Source organism: Maniola jurtina, chromosome 26 (genome assembly GCF_905333055.1).
Source record: "Maniola jurtina chromosome 26, ilManJurt1.1, whole genome shotgun sequence".
Classification (NCBI taxonomy): Eukaryota; Metazoa; Arthropoda; class Insecta; order Lepidoptera; family Nymphalidae; genus Maniola; species Maniola jurtina.
Window position 1 is genome coordinate 4,251,667 of NC_060054.1, and position 20,397 is coordinate 4,272,063.

A 20,397-nucleotide genomic window follows, 5' to 3' on the forward strand; every position below is an offset into this window, starting at 1 on the left:
CGTAATGGGTGTAAGGGCAGAACAACAGCTATCGCAATTCGCACCAAATATTACTACAAGACGTACAGTCCGACAAGGCTCTTCTGGCGCGTGGCCAAAATCGGAACTAAAGCCGTCATATTTAAAGAAGTAGTTATAAGTGCACTTGTTGATAGTTCGCTGCGTCGGCAAAGCGACAACTGCGCCCTTACTCAAGTGCCAAAAGAGCCTTGCTCCAACTCTACATAGAAATCGAATTAGTGCGCGTTCACACTAATTGATGTATTGTCAATTTACTACAGCTTTTCCATGCCTCAATGCCTTGATAATGATCAACCCGTCGCTCGCCGGCTCACTACTGAGTACGGGCGTCCTCTCAAAATGAGAGGGCTTTGGCCATAGTCCACTACAATGGCTACGTGCGGATTGGCAGACTTCACACACCTTTGAGCACATTATGGAGAATTTTCAGGTATGCAGGTTTCCTCACGATGTTTTCCTTCATCGTTATAGCAAGTGCTATTTAATTTCTTAAAATAGGTAAAAAAGGTAATAAATAAGAGTCAATTACTTACAATAATTTTAATAACATGGACAAAATAATAATTAAACTAATATCACAAAGTTATAATAAGTAGGTGGTAATAAGTCGAAATTGAAATAGGTATTTACACAAATACTTAAAAAATTCAATTCACATAGTTTTCTAATTTACCTACTAAAAGTTCAGGTTACTTGTACATTGTATTTTTTAATATTGTAGTCTACATTATTCTAACAAGTATCTTGGTTAATTTAACTTAAAAAATACCTACTGGTTGATATATCGGGAAGTTATGTATATGGAATGGCTCCAATATTTAAAAAAGCAGTGAAATTCAGATTTTTTTACTCAGGAACACCCTATACAAGGGGACAAAGTGACACTTCACAAGATGGCGGCGTTAGTTCCGATTTTGGCCACGCGCCAAAAGCAAAAGATCCTTGTCACACTGTACGTAAGTAGATATAACTGGTATTAGATCCTTGTCGCACTGTAACTATAATAGATATTATATCAGTTACAGTGCGACAAGGATCTAATCCTACAGTCCGACAAGGCTCTTTTGGCGCGTGGCCAAGATCGGAACTAAAGCTGCCATCTTGAGAAGTGCACTTGTCAAATTGATAGTTCGCTGTGGTGTCGGCATAAAGCTACAACTGCGCCCTCACTCAAGTGCCAAAAGAGCCTTGTCGGACTGTGTAACTAGTGGGCTGTGACACAACTTTTAAAAAAAATTAACGTTTTTCTTTCTTTCTTTCTTTTCTTTCGTTTATTTCTTTCTTTCTAATCGGTCGTGGTAGAGGTGGGCGCTGGTGCTTCGTCCCTGGCGGCCAGCAGTGCGCGTAACGCGAGCGTTTCTTGGCGCAGTGCGTTGATGTGCGCACGGAGCGATGCGTTCTCTTGCTCCAACAGACAAGCGCGCCATGCTATCTGGAACAAGAGCTCTTTTTACACAACTGCTCAAAAAAAAATAATATTCAGATAGATATAAGTTACCCCTTGACTGCAATCTCACCTGGTGGTAAGTGATGATGCAGTCTAAGATGGAAGCGGGCTAACCTGGAAGGGGTATGACAGTATTCATTAAACCCATACTTACTCCTTTGGTTTCTACACGCATCGTACCGGCTAAATCGCTTGGTGGCACGGCTTTGCCGGTGAGGTGGTAATTAACTACGGCCGAAGCCTCCCACCAGACCAGACCAGAGAAATTATTAAATTCCAAACCCCTGCCGGGGATCGAACCCGGGGCCTCTCACTAATATGATCACAGCGCTTTTCACTGCTCCAGGGAATCATATTATTACATAGGTACGCTTAAAATGCATTCTAATCTAATGTTTTCAGGGTTTTAGTATCATTATCACAGCTTAACTTAAAAAATAACCTTACTCCGTAGTGTATGTTGGTTTAAAAGCTCTAATCTTGTGAGTATAAGCCGTGATGTTCGGGGTACTGCATCTCTCTCTACCTAGCTCTCTTTCTGTGTTACCTGGTCTTCCCGCATCCTCCTCGCGTCGCAGGACTTCTTGGCCGCCTGGTTGTTGCGCCTCCGCCTCTCGAAGTACTTCTCGTCCTTCATCTCGGCGGGGATGGGCCTCTTCTCACCTCTGCGCCGCGCTTCCGCATCGCTGACTGTGATGTTCGGGATACTGCTTCACCCTCTACCTAGCTCTCTTTCTGTGTTACCTGGTCTTCCCGCATCGTCCTCGCGTCGCGGGACTTCTTGGCCGCCTGGTTGTTGCGCCTCCGCCTCTCGAAGTACTTCTCGTCCTTCATCTCGGCGGGGATGGGCCTCTTCTCGCCTCTGCGGCGCGCTTCCGCATCGCTGACTGTGATGTTCGGGATACTGCTTCACCCTCTACCTAGCTCTCTTTCTGTGTTACCTGGTCTTCCCGCATCCTCCTCGCGTCGCGGGACTTCTTGGCCGCCTGGTTGTTGCGCCTCCGCCTCTCGAAGTACTTCTCGTCCTTCATCTCGGCGGGGATGGGCCTCTTCTCACCTCTGCGGCGCGCTTCCGCATCGCTGACTGTGATGTTCGGGATACTGCTTCACCCTCTACCTAGCTCTCTTTCTGTGTTACCTGGTCTTCCCGCATGCTCCTCGCGTCGCGGGACTTCTTGGCCGCCTGGTTGTTGCGCCTCCGCCTCTCGAAGTACTTCTCGTCCTTCATCTCGGCGGGGATGGGCCTCTTCTCGCCTCTGCGGCGCGCTTCCGCATCGCTGACTGTGATGTTCGGGATACTGCTTCACCCTCTACCTAGCTCTCTTTCTGTGTTACCTGGTCTTCCCGCATCCTCCTCGCGTCGCGGGACTTCTTGGCCGCCTGGTTGTTGCGCCTCCGCCTCTCGAAGTACTTCTCGTCCTTCATCTCGGCGGGGATGGGCCTCTTCTCACCTCTGCGGCGCGCTTCCGCATCGCTGACTGTGATGTTCGGGATACTGCTTCACCCTCTACCTAGCTCTCTTTCTGTGTTACCTGGTCTTCCCGCATCCTCCTCGCGTCGCGGGACTTCTTGGCCGCCTGGTTGTTGCGCCTCCGCCTCTCGAAGTACTTCTCGTCCTTCATCTCGGCGGGGATGGGCCTCTTCTCGCCTCTGCGGCGCGCTTCCGCATCGCAAGCCGTGATACTCGGGATACCGGTTGCAGATACTGTATTCAAATGTAAAAAAAAAGTTAAATAAAAGCCGTGAGATGTCATGTCGGTCGTGGAATACCCAAAATTCAAAAGAAACTATATAGGTACTTATCTACTTATCGCTCTTTTAAATCCAAATTCGCTCGATCATATAATAATGTTTAGTCTTATTTATACCTAAGTAGGTAGGTACCTACTAAAAAATCAATCACTGATTGCTCAAAAATTCATAAAGATAATCTTAAATAGGTAGATAAATAAAGTATTAGATAAATAAGATGTTCGACATTTGCTGTAGCTACTTATGGATAAACCTTGATAGTTTTCTGTATTCAGAGATCATCGTCATCCTCATCAAAGTCAAAGTTAAAGTCATTTTTCCAAATTGGGTACTATTGGACTGGACACATTCTGATTGTCAAACAATGATGTAGTAAATAAATAAATTTTATTTTTATTTTTATTTATAATGATGTAGTATAGTGACAATAATTAACTAAAGCTACGAGGGTTCCAAACGCGCCCAAGTCTTACAAGAACCCACAACAAACTCGGCCGAGTTGGCCCTAATTCGCACAAGCGTTAAAAAAGCGTTGCGTTAAAACCCGACATTGCGCTGAAAATACAAAGTGCTTGAAAATTTGTTCTATTCTTACGCTTTTTTAACGGACGTTAAAAAAGCTCTCGTGCGAATTAGGAGTGAGATCTAAAGAGCGCACTCTAACTTTGCTTAGACTTAAGACAGAGTTAAAACGAGACACATGTATATCTCTCACATAAATCTATCTCGTTTTAACTGAATCAAAAGTCTAAGCAAAGTCAGAGTACCTTCTATAAATCTGACCCTTAGCCTAGAGTAAGGCCTGCCATTCGGACTTCGGAGGTAGATAGGTAAGTAGGTAAAATGAGTACATACTTGGCGAGCAAAGTGGTAAGTGTTGACAGTAGGATGGTAGGCACGGCGGTGGTAGGGACGCGAGCAGTGGTACCATCCCTCGAGCATCTGAAACAAAAAAAACATCAAAAATCTGTAATCTGGTAGGTAATAACCCTTGAGGAGCTAATTTGGAAGTTGTGAGAAGGTACTCGTATCATAGATACATATCATATAGGTACTGTATACTTTTTTTTATAAATCTTAGCCCCCGACCCAAAAAGAGGGGGGGGGGGGGGAAAGTTTGACGTGTGTATCTGTGTATCCGTCTGTGGCATCGTAGCTCCTAGAGGGAGGGGGGGGGGAATAAGTTTGACGTGTGTATCTGTCTGTGGCATCGTAGCTCCTAAACTAATTAACCGATTTGAACCGATTTTAATTTAGTTTTTTTCGTTTGAAAGGTGGCTGGATCGAGAGTGTTCTTAGCTATAATCCAAGAAAATCGGTTCAGCCGTTTGAAAGTTATCAGCGCTTTTCTAGTTACTGTAACCTTTACTTGTAGGGGGTGTTATAAATTTACACTTGTATAAATCGTGTACAGATCGCTTAGCGATGAGTTGCACATCGATGTAATTGGCTGTACCAACAGTACTGTACAGTAGGTACCCAGTACCTAGTGCCTATAGCCAGGTAATTACGCGTAACATCAATACTGGCAGGTGTTTCCGCCCTTCCGAAAGTACAGGCGAGAACACAAGCGTTATTTTAAAATTTCAGTTTTTAACCGACTTCAAAAAAAGCGTTATTTTAAAATTTCAGTTTTTTTTTGGTTTTTAACCGACTTGAAAAAAATTCTCTTCGAGGTTCTCAATTCGTCGGAATCTTTTTTTTTATGTATGTTCCCCGATTACTGTAGTACATTACACGTGTAGCTAGCTAAACAAAAGTTATTTTTTACTTTTTAGTATTTGTGGTTTTATTCGGTTTTATTTTTCTTTTGAAATTTTTTTAGGTTTCCGTACATCAAAAAGAAAAACGGAACCCTTTTACAGGATCACTTTGTTGTCTGTCTGTCTGCCCGTCTGTTGTGTCTGTCAAGAAAACCTATAGGGTACTTCCCGTTGAACTAGAATCATGAAACTTGGCAGGTAGGTAGGTCTTATAGCACAAAATCCGAAAACCGTGAATTTGTGGATATTTCTGTATTTTCTGCACGTCACTAGGTACTTCTTTACACAAATGTACATATAAATAATAAACGTGCGAGACCCGTTCAGTTGATCGACGCCGCGTGCACGACCCTTAAATGTTGGGGCACGTTAAATGATAAAAAAACAAAAATGTTTGTTTATCAGTTAGTTAGGTAAGTATTTGCCTACCTTTTTATGCAAATAATGCAGGGGTTTGGTATTTTATAATAATTTCTGGTCTGGTCTAGTGGGCGGCTTCGGCCGTGGCTAGTTACCACCGTACCGGCAAAGCCGTACCGCCTAGCGATTTAGCGTTCCGGAATGATGCCGTGTAGAAGCTAAAAGGAGTATATGTATTGGTTTAATAAAAACTGCAAAAAGTTTAATGAAATTGGGTAAACCTGGAAGGGGTTCCAGGTTAACCCGCCTTCGTCTTATCCGACTGCATTATCACTTACCACCAGGTGAGATTGTAGTCAAGGGTTAACTTGTATCTGAATAAAAAAGTAGCAAGCAACCAGCTGAGTGGAAATTAAGAATTTAGGAATAAAAAGGAGAGACAGACCAAAAAAAAGGTGGATGGATGCGTAAAAGGGATGGATAATGCGTCGAAGATGAATGAAGAAAACATGTTGCGCCAAACCCACATAGTGTGGGATAGAGACAAGAAGACGAAGAAGAAGACGAGCTGGGAAGATAAAGAGATAGTACACATGATGTTAAGTGATTACCGATGCATACGCATATCTTCAGCATCAAAAGAATACATACCTATCAACACGTGTAATGTACATAATATGTATGAAGTCGGGCGAGCTTTACACTTGGATTTCGAGTTTCTTTTATTAGGCTCGCTCGACTTCATACATACATTACAGGTGTAGAAACAAAAATTATTTTTTACTTTTTAGTGTTTGTGGTTTTTGAAGTCGGTTTTATTTTTCTTTTGAATTTTTTTTACTCTCGAAGTATCAAATGAATTTTCCTGCTTGTAATGTTTCAAGTAGTTGACAAACAAGTGTAAATTAAAAATTTATAACACCCCCGACAAGTGAAGGTTACAGTAACTAGAAAAGACCGAAAAGACCTGATAACTTTCAAACGGCTGAACTGTATTGAGTGTACTGAGTAGTCTTACCCGTATATCATACAGTTAATTTATAGAGGAATGTGCAGCGCCCAGACAAGTCGCCAAGACTTCAGGGCGCTAAGAATTCAATGTAAATAGTTTTAGAATATTGTAAATACAATAAATAAATAAATAAAAAAAATTTTCTTGGACTATTCCGCGCCTACTATCTAAAGTATCTGAGTTTTCCAAAACATCATTTTCAAATAAATAATTATGTATTCAGGCAACGTCCATCTTGACAGCTTGACATTTGTCAATTGACATAATATTATGAACTTAACGGTTATCTAACCTTCTTTTCTACAAGAAAACTAGAAAAGAGCTGATAACTCTTAAACGGCTGAACCAATTATTTTGGATTATAGCTAAGAAAACTCTCGATCAAGCCACCTTTCAAACAAAAAAAAGTAAATTAAAATCGGTTCATTCGTTTAGGCGCTACGATGCCACAGACAGATACACAGATACACAGATACACAGACACACAGATACATAGATACACACGTCAAACTTATAACACCCCTCTTTTTGGGTCGGGGGTTAAAAAGAGAAAAGGCCAAAACGAAATTTGTGTGACAATTTGCAATCCATACTTCCATCGATACTAATATTATTAATGCGAAAGTGTGTCTGTCAGTCTGTCCTGTCTGTCTGTCTGCTAGCTTTTCACGGCTCTACAGATTAACAGATTTTGATGAGATTTGCTACAGAGTTAGATTACAGCCTGGGGACGGACGTAGGCTACTTTTTATCCCGGAAAATCAATGATTGAGTACTCATGGGATTCTTGAAAGCCCATCCGCTTAACCGATTTATATGAAACTAGAGGATGCCCGCGGTTTCGCCCGCGTGGATTTCAGTTTTTTGAAATCCCATAAGAACTCTTTGATTTTCCGGGATAAAATTAGCCTATGTCTTTCCCCGGGAAGTATCCCAAGTCTGTACTAAAGATTAATATAAAATAGATTCAGCGGATGGGCCATGAAAACGTAGCAGACAGACAGACAGACACACTTTCGCGTTTATAATATTAGTATGGATATGGATGGATTTGGTACAGGGGTAGCTTACGTCCCGGAAATTGACATAAGTAACTTTTTATCCCGGAAAAGCAGAGTTCCACGAATTCACGGGCATCATCCAGTACAAAATATAGTTTCGGCTTGAGTTTCGGTGATTGTAACATGTACTACTAAGGACTTAAATCAATATAAGTAAGTAGCTAGGTAACTTTATACAAAAACACCTTGATTTGAATATGATCGAGTCTGGTAATTAGCGATAGGTCAATACGGGAGGGTGCGAGGGCCACGTCAAAATGACGTACCCCATTTACACGCAGGGATGGCCCAAAAAAAAGTACCTATAATGTTTTTAGGGTTCATGTACGGTCTATGTGAGATTCTTAGGGTACCGTACCTCAAAAGGAAAATGGAACCCTTATAGGATCACTTTGTTGTCCGTCCGTCCGTCCGTCCGTCCGTCCGTCCGTCGTGTCTGTCAAGAAAACCTATAGGATACTTTCCGTTGACCTAGAATCATGAAATTTGGCAGGTAGGTAGGCCGCAAATTTGTGGTCACATCATTTAAAAAAAAATTAAAACATGTTTCAATTTTCAAACTAAGATAACTATACCAAGTGGGGTATCATATGAAAGGGCTTTACGTGTACATTCTAAAACAGATTTTTATTTATTTTATGCATAACTAGCTGATACCCGCGACTTCGTTCGCGTAGATGTAGATTTTAAAAATTCCCGTGGGAACTCTTTGATTTTCCGAGATAAAATTAGCCTATGTGCTAATCCAGGGTATAAGCTATCTCTATTCTTTTCAGCCCATACCGTCCAGAAGTTTTTGCGTGAAGGAGTAACAAACATACACACACACACACACACACACACACACACATACAAACTTTCGCCTTCCCTTTCTTTTCGTTTATAATATTAGTGTGATAAAACACCGATAAGCCGGCGACCTTACGGCGGTGTTCGAGACTTTGAAGTTTCGCCAACAAAGGAGAGTTTAAAAAACAATTAAAACATGTTTCAATTTTCAAAGTAAGATAACTATACCAAGTGGGGTATCATATGAAAGGGCTTTACCTGTACATTGTAAGACAGATTTTTATTTATTTTATGCATAACTAGCTGATACCCGCGACTTCGTTCGCGTAGATGTAGATTTTTAAAATTCCCGTGGGAACTCTTTGATTTTCCGAGATAAAATTAGCCTATGTGCTAATCCAGGGTATAATCTATCTCCATTCTAAATTTTAGCCCAATCCGTCCAGAAGTTTTTGCGTGAAGGAGTAACAAACATACACACACACACACAAACACACACACACACACACACACACACACACACACACACACACTCACACTCACATACAAACTTTCTCCTTTAATAATATTAGTGTGATAGTTCTTGATTTATCGTACAAAAGTGTCAGCCCTCCTGATCAGGTGGCGGTATTCGCACGGACGCCGGCTGCAGGTGTAATGGTGTTCAATGGAATGGTTTAACCCTCCTGTTTGTGTAATTTGCGCCGCTTTCCGATGTTTTATTAGCTGTGAAGATGTACCTTTATACCTACTTTTTATCCCCTGACCCAAAAAGAGGGGTGTTATAAGTTTCTTTGTTTGAAAGGTGGCTTGATCGAGAGTGTTCTTAGCTATAATCCAAGAAAATCGGTTCAGCCGTTTGAAAGTTATCAGCTCTTTTCTAGTTACGGTAACCTTCACTTGTCAGGGGTGTTATAAGTTTTTAATTTACATTTGTCACTTGTAATTTTCATAAGCCAAACCTGGGTTTGACCTGCAGCTCGCTCCAGCAACGCGTGGGACTTGAATTACTTTTATACATGGCATAATTCAAAGTTACTCAGCGAGCTATGGAAAGGGCTATGTTAGGAGTTTCCCTGAGGGATAAGATCCGACATGAGGAGATCCGCAGGAGAACCAAGGTCACTGACATAGCCCAAACTATCAGCAAGCTGAAGTGGCAGTGGGCAGGCCATGCCTGTCGTAGAGGCGATGGCCGTTGGAGCCGGAAAGTCCTTGAGTGGAGACCGCTTTTAAGCAAGCGTAGTGTGGGACGTCCTCCAGCACGATGGACCGACGATATAAAGCGACTGGCGGGCAGTGGCTGGATGAGGAAGGCTGAGGACCGGGTGTGGTGGCGCTCTTTAGGGAAGGCCTATGTCCAACTGTGGATGTCCACAGACTGATAATGATGGTGATGGTGGCATAAGATGTATATCAAATTTTTGAAAGGAGCAACCGCCGAGTTTCTTGCTGGTTCTAGGAAACTGCATTCCGTACCAGTGGTAGATGCACGTAACGATTCAAAAGTACTTGTAAGAGTTTAATTGAATAAAAATATTTTGAATTTTTGAACATAATGATTACATCATACCATAAAAATCTACAAGGCGAAACTGACATACTGACGTACAGCTCAAAGCTCTCCTTTTCTGTAGGTATAGGTAACTAAAGGTTCATAGACTCCCACCAAGGAAGGATTCGGTCTTCCAGTTTCCATTATTTTAGGCTGGGGTTTGGACTTAAAAGCATTTGAAATTAAGCACGTAGCAATGATAAATTATAGCACAAGTAAAGAAAAACCGGCCAAGTGCGAGTCAGACTCGCGCACTGAGGTATTTTTTCTAACATTTTGCACGATAAATCAAAAACTATTATACATACAAATACATACAAATAAATAAAAATCTGTTTTAGAATGTACAGGTATTAAGCGCTGTCATATATGATATCCCACTTGGTATAGTTAGCTTACTTTGAAAATTGAAACACGTTTTAATTTTTTTTAAAATGATGTAACCACAAATTCAGATTTATTCCTGTACTTGTGTTATAAGACCTACCTACCTACCTGCCAAATTTCATGATTCTACGTCAACGGGAAGTACCCCATAGGTTTCTTGACAGACAGAGAGACAGACAGACAACAAAGTGATCCTATAAGGGTTCCGTTTTTCCTTTAGAGGTACGGAACCCTAAAAATTAAAAGCATTATTTCTTGTACGATGTTACGGAACCTTTCGTGCAAGTCCAACTCGCACTTGACTGTTTTTTAAAGAGTAACATTTTTTTACACTCACCCGGTGGTACCACGAAATGGTTATAGCTGCGCAGCAGGCGAAGCGCCGTCATGGCGCTGTTGTGAGGACTTGAACTGCACGACACTGGGTCCAATTCATAAAGCATATTTTGGTCCATTTTCAAGTTCATTTATTTTATTAGTACACCCTCTCCACTTTCTTTAATTTTTTAACCCCCGACCCAAAAAGAGGGGTGTTATAAGTTTGACGTGTGTATCCGTGTATCTGTGTGTCTGTGTATCTGTCTGTAGCACCGTAGCGCCTAAACTAATGAACCGATTTTACTTTAGTTTTTTTTGTTTGAAAGGTGGCTTGATCGAGAGTGTTCTTAGCTATAATCCGAAAAAATCGGTTCAGCCGTTTGAAAGTTATCAGCTCTTTTCTAGTTACTGTAACCTTCACTTGTCGGGGGTGTTATAAATTTTTAATTTACACTTGTATTATGATCTCCTCACCCTAAGGCTGCCTGGAAGAGATCGCTTTTTTAGTGATAAGGCCGCCTATTGTACAAAAATCTATTTTATTACTTATACATTTCTGTCTTGGTGTTCAATAAACAACATTTTACTAACTTTAAGTAGGTTAGTAACACTCTGACTGAATTTCGTATATTCATCCGAAATTCGAATCAAAGATAGCTAATTTTCCGTAGACATTGAATTCGTAGACTGTTCGTAGACTCTTCGGAGAGCTTATTTTCTTTCAGTAGAGTGTAGATAATGTAAATTATTGATAGTTGAAGAGTTAAGTCGATTGTTAAATTGTTATTATATTATAAGATGATTTTTAATTAGCTTAATTATTTATTAGCCGACAGAAATATAATATTTTACTTAACTCAAGATAGATAGACAGATAGATAGAACACTTTATTGCACACAATAAGGCGGCCTTATTGCTTGGATCAATCTCTACCAGGCAACCTTTGCTCAAGATTTCGGAGGGATTAATATTATCCGCTTTCTACACTCGCTCATAATTTTCAAAGCTACTACACTTGTACCTAATAGGTATTTTGCGCTCGCAATTTTTCTATTGTCAATATACCTGCCTACTTTTACTTAATAACATAATGATTAGTTTTAAATTTTTTTTGCTAAGTTTGTGTATTTGTAATGTTGTAAAGTTGTCTACATTAAGGCTAATGTCAATGCCCATCAACGCCATAATTATCGCGATAATCACGTGACACACTTGAACTGTAAACGTCTAATGCCAATTGAATTGGGGTAAAATCGTCTAACGCCAAACGGCATTGTTTTTTTTAATAAAGAATATTAGCCATGCTAATCATGACTACTACTCCACTTTCCCCTCCAATTAAGCGTAAAGCTTGTGCTAGGAGTGGGTACGACAATAGTGCAACGGGTGGGGTTTGAACAGTCGAGCTTTCGGAATTCAGTCCGCTCCTCAACCATTGAGCTATCGAGGGTTATGTGAATGCCCGTTATACGTTGATCGTGGTACATCTACGTTTAACGGGAAACGCTGTTGAAAATCGCGTTTTTGGTCGTTAATGTGGCCAGACCATTAGAAATTAAGAATCAAGTAAATAAGTAGGTACTTACCTACTTAGTTATAATACTTTGTAGAATATAATGTAGATAAGTAAAACCTACATTATTTTTGTCATGTTTTGGTAAGAAAGAAGCAGGTTTCTTGCCTTTTTTAGGGTTTCGTACCTCAAAGGAAAAACGGAACCCTTATAGGATCACTTTGTTATCTGTCTGTCTGTCTGTCCGTCCGTCCTTCCATCCGTCCGTGTGCGCGAGTGTGACTCGCACTTGCCCGGTTTTTTTTACGTAACTTTGTAAAATGGTTTTCCCAAGCTAAATTGTGCTGTCGAGTCCCAGCCACATTTTTTTTAAAGAAAATTGTAGTTTGAAAGTCCACTAGTCATGTCTTGCAATGTATACCTACCTACTTTACGTCATTAAAATATACATCAATAGATATAGGTATCTACTTAAGATAAATATAATATTATTGTTTGCAGGATAGAATCTTTTCATGAAACTATTGTACACTGGCAAGTACCTAGCTAATATTACTGAACCAATTTTCATGGTTCCATTTGAACCTCAAATGGAACCAATTATTTTAAAGTAAGACCTACAACCTTCCTACAACGATTAAAATTAGTCAGTTTTTCCGTCCGGAAATATTAATTTAAAACCAACGTTTGCACAACAAAAGCACTACTCTTACTAACCTCTTATCTTCACACGAAAAACTTATGTAAGTTTTCCCGCTTCCCGATTGGCCGGTTCGGTAACGGTTAGATAATTTTCCGGGCCGCGATTGGTGGGTTTGGTAATCGTTAGGTAATTTTCACAGCGCCTATTGGCCGGCGCCCCGCCCACGCTTTCCAGTTACCTGTCATTATGACACAGGGTAATGGGTGATGTATTGTTAATGAAGAGTCATTAGTGATTCCGAAGCACGTTGGGTTCTTTACAGTGTACAGTTCTGATTATATTTAACCGTCTTTGAAACAAGATAATGTGAACTATTATGCTTTTACTTTGGACACATAATCTAGCTAGGCACTTTCGTCCAAATTCCTCAGTAGGTACTTGAACACCCAAAATCTTCGAACAGTGCGTGTTGCCAGCGATGATATATCGCTCCGAGACATGGTCGCTAACCATGGGCCTCATCCATACTAGTAGTATTTTAAATGCGAAAGTGTGTCTGTCTGTCTGTCTGTCGCTCTGTCTTTCACGGCCCAACAGTTTAACCGATTCTGACGAAATTTGGTACAGGGTTAGCTTATATCCCGGGGACAGGCATAGGCTACTTTTCATCCCAAAAAATCAAAGAATTCCCACGGGATTCCCATAACCCCATCCACTTAACCGATTTGTATGAAAGGTACCGAGGTAGCTTGCGTCCCCGTGATTGACATAGGCAACTTTTTATCCCGGAAATCAAACAGTTCCCACAGGATCTTTAAAAAACTAAATCCACGCGGACGAAGTCGCGGGCATCCTCTAGTAACTCATAAGAAAGCGCAGATTCACTCAGTGGGCAATATGGAGAGAGTTCTTGATCAAATCACAAATGAGGAGATCCGTAGGATAACCAGAGTAACCGACATAGCAATGCAATGGGCAGAGCACATAGTTTGAAAAACCGATTGACGTAGGGGTCTCAAGGTGCTAGAATAGCGACCTCGCACCGGAAAGTATAGCGATGGAAGACCCTCACTAGGTGGACAGACGAGTAGCAGAGAGCCGCTGGATTCAGGAGGCTGCGGTGCAAGACTTTGACATGTGGAACTCATAGTGTGAGATATATTTTCGCCCAATGAACGTTTCCGGTCTGTGATCATAAAATATATCAATCAATCAATCAGCCTGTTTGCCTTTCCAAGAGCGCGGCACCACACACGATCCTCCGCCTTCCCCATCCACTCACTTCCCGCTATCTTCTTAAAAGGTCGTCAGTACAGCGGGTCGGAGGTCGTCCCACACTGCGCTTGCTGATACGCGGTCTCCACTCCAGAACACGTCTGCCCCAGCGGTCATCAGCTCTGTGGCAAACCCACTGCCTCTTCAGGTGGCTCATTCGTTCAGCTCTGGATAAAAAAAAATATATGAAGACAAGTGTAAATTAAAAATTTATAACACCCCCAATAAGTGAAGGTTACAGTAACTAGAAAAGAGCTGATAACTTTCAAACGGCTGAACCGATTTTTTTGGTTTATAGCTAAGAACACTCTCGATCAAGCCATCTTTCAAACAAAAAAAACTAAATTAAGATCGGTTCATTAGTTTAGGAGCTACGATGCCACAGACAGATACACAGATACACAAGTCAAACTTATAATACCCCTCTTTTTAGTCCGGGGGTTAATAAAGAAAATAAAACTCGGATCCGTACACTATAAAGAGCCTAGCAGAACAAATATGGCGCAGTGTTATAATTGCCGCTTACAATCTATTCTGTGCTTACGAGTGACGATGGCACGTACTTTATCACGGGGTGGGGGAAATCAATAGATCATACTTACATTAATATTTGATTAGTTGATAAACTGGCACACATACTTACCTCTTAGATACCTCTAGACAATGTCTAGGGTACATTACATACCTCTAGACCTTAGTTACCTTGGTCCCTCCTGTAGTCCCTGGAAGGAATTTTTTGTAAACCCTTTAAGTACTTAGCAGAAGACCGGTAGCAACCGTCGGGAGACGATTTGGAGCTAAACGTTTTGCGTCTTCATTCCTCATACGCATGGCTAAGGTTTGGAATACTCTTCCGCGGTCGGTGTTTCCTACCAATTACAATCCGGGTATCTTTAAAACAAGAGTGAATAGGCACTTTCTAGGTAAACGCGTCCCATCTTAGACCACATCATCACTTTCCATCAGGTGTGATTGTGGTCAAGCGCTTACCTACAGTGAATTAAAAAAAAATCACGTCGTGATTGAAGGACAAATCAATAAACAAACAGACAAACATACTTTAGCATTTACGAGTATAATATGGTATTGAGTAATGACTAATTGCTAGGTAGGTAATTGACTAATTAGGATTATGTATAAAAAATTATGAACGTCATTTATGGATTGGGTTAAGCCAATATTATTTTTAAATATTGATACGGTTATTAATATATTATTACGTCTGACTATGTTACGTTATCTAGGCACGTACGGGCGAGCTGTGGTTGCGGTAGTCATCAAGTTGTTCAATGAAACAAAACCCTAAAATAGATATGTTTCAACTTTCAAGTAGGTAAGTATCATAATAACTTGCAAAAGTTTTACCAACGACAATGTAAAACCCTTCGCGCTCGCTTCGCTCGCCTAGTTATTATTTCTTCTCTCTTGTCTGGCTTTACAAAGATTAGCCAATGTCAAGTTTGTAGTTAATTACAAACTACCTGATGCCCGCAGCTTCGCCCGCGTGGATTGGTCAGATCCCCTGCAGCATCAGGATTGAGGAGTTGGACTCTAAATTTTTTATGAAACAATGTCGCAAAGTTCCTCTATCGATTAAAAAAGAAATGACGCAAATCGGTTCAGAAATCTCGGAGATTTCAGTGTACATAGGTAGAAACAGAGGCGGTCTTACCCATTGCGAGGCTCCGGGCAGCAGGTCTTGCGAGGCCCTAGTTTGTCCTTAGTGAAAAGTATGTGATGCGAAAGTAGGTCTGGTTGTTTAGTTTAGGTATTTTTCATGTTTAAAGAGAAATGCTAAAGTTATACGAATAAATAGAGTTTTAAAATATTTTACATTGAAAGATTTCAAGAGAAGAAATTAACAAATACAGAGATAATAAATTTTAAAATTGATATAAGCGGCTTTTCCTAAGACTTAAATCTTTAATTAAAGCACAATAATCTAACGAATGATAAGACCAAAGGGTAAAGATCCACGTAGATTTCCTTATACCTGCTTTCTTTTGATAGCTCGTTTCCTTTTTGAACTACCTGACTCAATTTTTCTACCGGCATCACGATCACGCGAACTCATTTCGTAAATCTTACTTTGAAAATTAAAACACATTTTAATTTTTTTTTAAATGATGTGACCACAAATTCGCGGTTTTCAGATTTATTCCTGTACTTGTGCTAGCACCTGCCAAACATGGTTCTATGTCAAAGGGAAATAGCCTATAGGTTTCTCGACAGACACGACGGACAGATAGACAGACAACGAAGTGATCCTATAAGGGTTCCGTTTTCCCTTTTAAGGTACGGAACCCTAAAAATTAGGGATTCTTCGAGATACGGGATCAAACTTTTTATCGATTTTACTCCATAACTCCGTCAAATTTAAACCGATTTTCCCATTTCTATTTTTACAAAGGTGTACTGTGAGGTTGGTACTTGGTACCATGTAAGTTTGGTGAAGATCTGATGAACAGTTTCGGTAACAGAGGCTGGAACTCCTCAACGGATATCAACAAAACGATCGCGATCAGTATAATAAGCTTAGTAGAAAGTAGACTCTTAGTCATAACTAGATGACCCGCCCCGGCTTCGCACGGGGAGCCTACCTGTTCCATAATATAACACAAGTATACCACATTCATACCCATATTTTGTCTATGGAATAGATAGGCTCCCAGTGCGAAGCCGGGGCCGGTCAAATAGGATTCAGTAAAATTGAAAGATCTGGTACCGAGTGCAATTTTTTTGTTTAATACATATAAATAAGAGAAATATAAACGAGCTCAGCCGTAACAAAATTTTATGTTTCAAAGCACCTCATTCTACTTTTCTCAAGGTTTTTTATCCCGGAAAAACAAAGAGTTCCCAGGGGGATTTTCAAAAACTTAAATCCTTGTGGTTTAAGTTCGGGTATCAACTTATACAATACAAGCGCGAGCGAAGCGAGCGCGAAATTTTTGATATATTTACGAAAAAAACCATATTAATATTAGCCAAAGTCCTTTTCAGGGCCCATTTTCTTAGCTAAAATTTGGTATTATTCAGAGATAGCTTGCGCACAGATGCTTTATCCCGAAAAATCAGAGTTCCCACGGCGTTTTTAAAACCCGAATCGATGGGAACGAAGTTTCGAGGTTCAATTAATACAACATAAAGGCGCGAGCGAAGCGAGCGCAAATTTTTCGATATATTATATTTACATAAGAGATTGGTAATTTCGAGCCTTCAAGTCCAAAATGTTGAATTCCAAAAATGCAAATGTTGAATTCTTATAATGTTGAATTTGTTGTGTGAATGTGTTGTGTGAATGTTGAAGTATTTGATTTATCGTGCAAAATGTCAGAAAAAATACCCGAGTACGGAACCCTCGGTGCGCGCGTCCGACTCGCACTTGCCCGGTTTTTTTTAACCGACTTCCAAAAAAGGAGGAGGTTCTCAATTCGTCGGAATCTTTTTTTTTTTTTTGTTTTTATGTATGTTCCCTGATTACTCAAAGACCCCTGGACCAATTTGGAAATTTTTTTTTTGTTTGAAAGGGTATACTGTGCAGGTGGTCTCATATAAATTTGGTGAAGATTTGATGAATATCTTCGGAGATGGAGAACAGAACTCCTCAATGGATAGGAGCAAATTGCTCGCGATCAGTGTAATAGCTTAGTAAACATTAGGGTTTTAAATGGGCATAGCATATTATAGTACAGGGGGGCCACTAAAAACTGTGAAATAAAAAATTTTCAAAAGAAAAATAAAACCGACTTCAAAAACCACAAACACTAAAAAGTAAAAAAAATACTTTTGTTTAGCTACACGTGTAATGTACCTAGGTATGAAGTCGGGCGAGCTTCTTCTTGTATTTCTAATTTTGTTTTTAACCGACTTCCAAAAAAGGAGGAGGTTCTCAATTCGTCGGGATCTTATTTTTATTTATTTTTTATTATTTTTTTTATTTTTTATGTATGTTCCCCGATTACTCAAAGACCCCTGGACCGATTTGGAATTTTTTTTTTGTTTGAAAGGGTATACTGTGCAGGTGGTCCCATATAAATTTGGTGAAGATCTGATGAATATCTTCGGAGATGGAGAACAGAACTCCTCAATGGATAGGAGCAAATTGCTCGCGATCAGTGTAATAGCTTAGTAAACAGTAGGGTTTAACTGGGTACAGCATATTATAGTACAGTAGGGCCACTAAAAATTGTGAAATGAAAAATTTTCAAAAGAAAAATAAAACCGACTTCAAAAACGACAAACACTAAAAAGTAAAAAATAACTTTTGTTTAGCTACACGTGTAATGCACCTAGGTATGGTGTCGGGCGAGCTTCACTCTTGGATTTCTAATTTTGTTTTAATATGCTCGCTCGACTTCATACCTAGGTGCATTACACGTGTAGCTAAACAAAAGTTATTTTTTACTTTTTAGTGTTTGTCGTTTTTGAAGTCGGTTTTATTTTTCTTTTGAAAATTTTTTAATATGCTCGCTCGACTTCATACCTAGGTACATTACACGTGTAGCTAAACAAAAGTTATTTTTTACTTTTTAGTGTTTGTGGTTTTTAAAGTCGGTTTTATTTTTCTTTTGAATTTTTTTTTGTGAATTACGTTTAAGCATATGCGAATTAAAAGCTTACTTTTAAGATCCAACATTTTGGGAATTGAAATTCAACATTTTGCGAATCCAACATTTTGGGATCTAACATTTATTAGCAACTCCGAAATTCAACATTTTGCAAATTCAACATTTTAGGAATTCGACATTTTGAGCCTGAAGGCATTCGAGAACTACCTAGTCTATTTTACACTTTCTTTGTCTGGGAGTTTGAACCCCCAAAACCTTACCAGTAGGTAACAATTTTGTAACTCATACTACAAGCAAAATAATTTTAAGGTGACAGGAACTGACGAACGAAATAAAACACGGGGATTCCCGGAGCGATGAATTAGTTAACTAACTTTATTTTAATTTACCGTTATGTTTTAATCTTAATAAGTAATTAAAGATCAGAATCTAAAGTTTTAAATAAAAAATATAGTTAAAAAATGTATATTTTTTATAATTTGCTTGGGTTGTCGCGCGAGGCCCCTGTAAGAGCGAGGCCCCGGGCGATTGCCCCGTTCGCCACCCCCTAAGACCGCCACTGGGTAGAAAAACACAACTCCCGTTTTGAAAGTCGGTTAAAAAGTAGCCTATGTTACTCCCTGGTCAATTCTCTACTTGTCTGTGAAAATCCCGTCAAAATCGGTTCAGCCGTTCCCAAGATTAGCCTTTTCAAACAGACAGACAGACAGACAGACAGACAAAAATTATAATAACGTGTGATTCAGTTATAGTATCGTTCAAATAACCATATGACCTTAATATGCTGTAGTTATTTCGAAATTACAGACAGACACTCCAATTTTATTTATTAGTATAGATTAGGGAAACTGTATAGGTAAGTATGGACTTCGTCTGTGCCGGCGCTCGCCGACGTACGCACGGCGCCCCCTTAGAGCGCTTCCCAGTCAGTTCCAGCATCGTTCCAGCGCCAAAAAACACCAGTGAAACACAAAAACCGGCCACTTTTAACAAAAAAAAAAACACTCCAAAAAGGCACCGCACGCGCGCCAGAAAACGCTAACACAGACGAAGTCCTCGCCTAATTATTGAGGATATCCTTTTTTTAGGGCTCCGCACCTCAAAAGGAAAAACGGAACCCTTGTAGGATCACGTTGTTGTCTGTCTGTCTGTCTGTCCGTCCGTCCGTCCGTCCGTCTGTCCGTCCGTCCGTCCGTCCGTCCGTCCGTCCGTCCGTCGTGTTTGTCAAGAAAACTTATAGGGTACTTCCCGTTGACCCAGAATCATGAAATTTGGTAGGTAGGTCGGTCTTATTGCACAAGTAAAGGAATAAATCCGAAAACCGTGAATTTGTGGTTATATCATTAAAAAAAAAAATTAAAATGTGTTTCAATTTTCAAAGAAAGATTACTATACCAAGTGGGGTATCATATGAAAGGGCTTTACCTGTACATCATAAAACAGATTTTTATTTATTTTTATGCATAATAGTTTTTTATTTATCGTGCAAAATGTCGAAATAATTACCCGAGTACGGAACCCTCGGCGCGCGAGTCTGACTCGCACTTGGCTGGTATTTTTTGGTTAAATGGTCTCAAAAGACGTCAGTCCTAGGGCGGCGAGTTAACTGGGGCCGGCCCTGCACTTCACAAAACCACAAACAAGGTAAAAGATGCCATAGGTATAGTACCGTACCAGCTATCTAGAGAGGAAATTGGCCATTAATTAATCATCATTCATCATCACCCCTTCGCCGGCTCACTACTGAGCACGGGTCTCTTCTCAGAATAGAACCGCCGAGTTTCTTGCTGGTTCTTCTCGGTAGGAACGGCATTCCGAACCAGTGGTAAATTATTTTGACAATTCAAAGGCACTTGTAAAAGTCTACTTGAATAAAAATCTATTCTTTTCTATTCTATTCTAAACAAGTGTAAATTAAAAATTTATAAC

General features: G+C 40.1%; 1 protein-coding gene across 1 annotated transcript; it reads right to left on the minus strand.

Moving 5' to 3' along the window:
- Positions 1-1,157: 1,157 nt before the first annotated feature.
- LOC123878683 (CCAAT/enhancer-binding protein delta-like) lies at positions 1,158-12,659 on the minus strand. The gene is made up of 5 exons (XM_045925996.1): positions 12,604-12,659; positions 10,485-10,643; positions 4,072-4,162; positions 2,804-2,963; positions 1,158-1,453 (listed from the first exon to the last, which is right to left on the minus strand). Exons 2-5 carry the CDS (start codon positions 10,612-10,614, stop codon positions 1,307-1,309), a joined length of 528 nt encoding a protein of 175 aa, XP_045781952.1. The 5' UTR covers positions 10,615-10,643; positions 12,604-12,659; the 3' UTR covers positions 1,158-1,306.
- Positions 12,660-20,397: the final 7,738 nt, after the last annotated feature.

Coding starts and splice junctions, on each gene's coding strand:
- LOC123878683 (XM_045925996.1), bottom strand. CDS start 10,614: ATGAACTTGAAAATGGACCAAAATATGCTTTATGAATTGGACCCAGTG. Junction 2,964..4,071: donor CCACTTTGCTCGCCAAGTAT/GTACTCATTTTA, acceptor AGGGTGAAGCAG/TATCCCGAACATCACAGTCA. Junction 1,454..2,803: donor GGAGGATGCGGGAAGACCAG/GTAACACAGAAA, acceptor CTCTTGTTCCAG/ATAGCATGGCGCGCTTGTCT.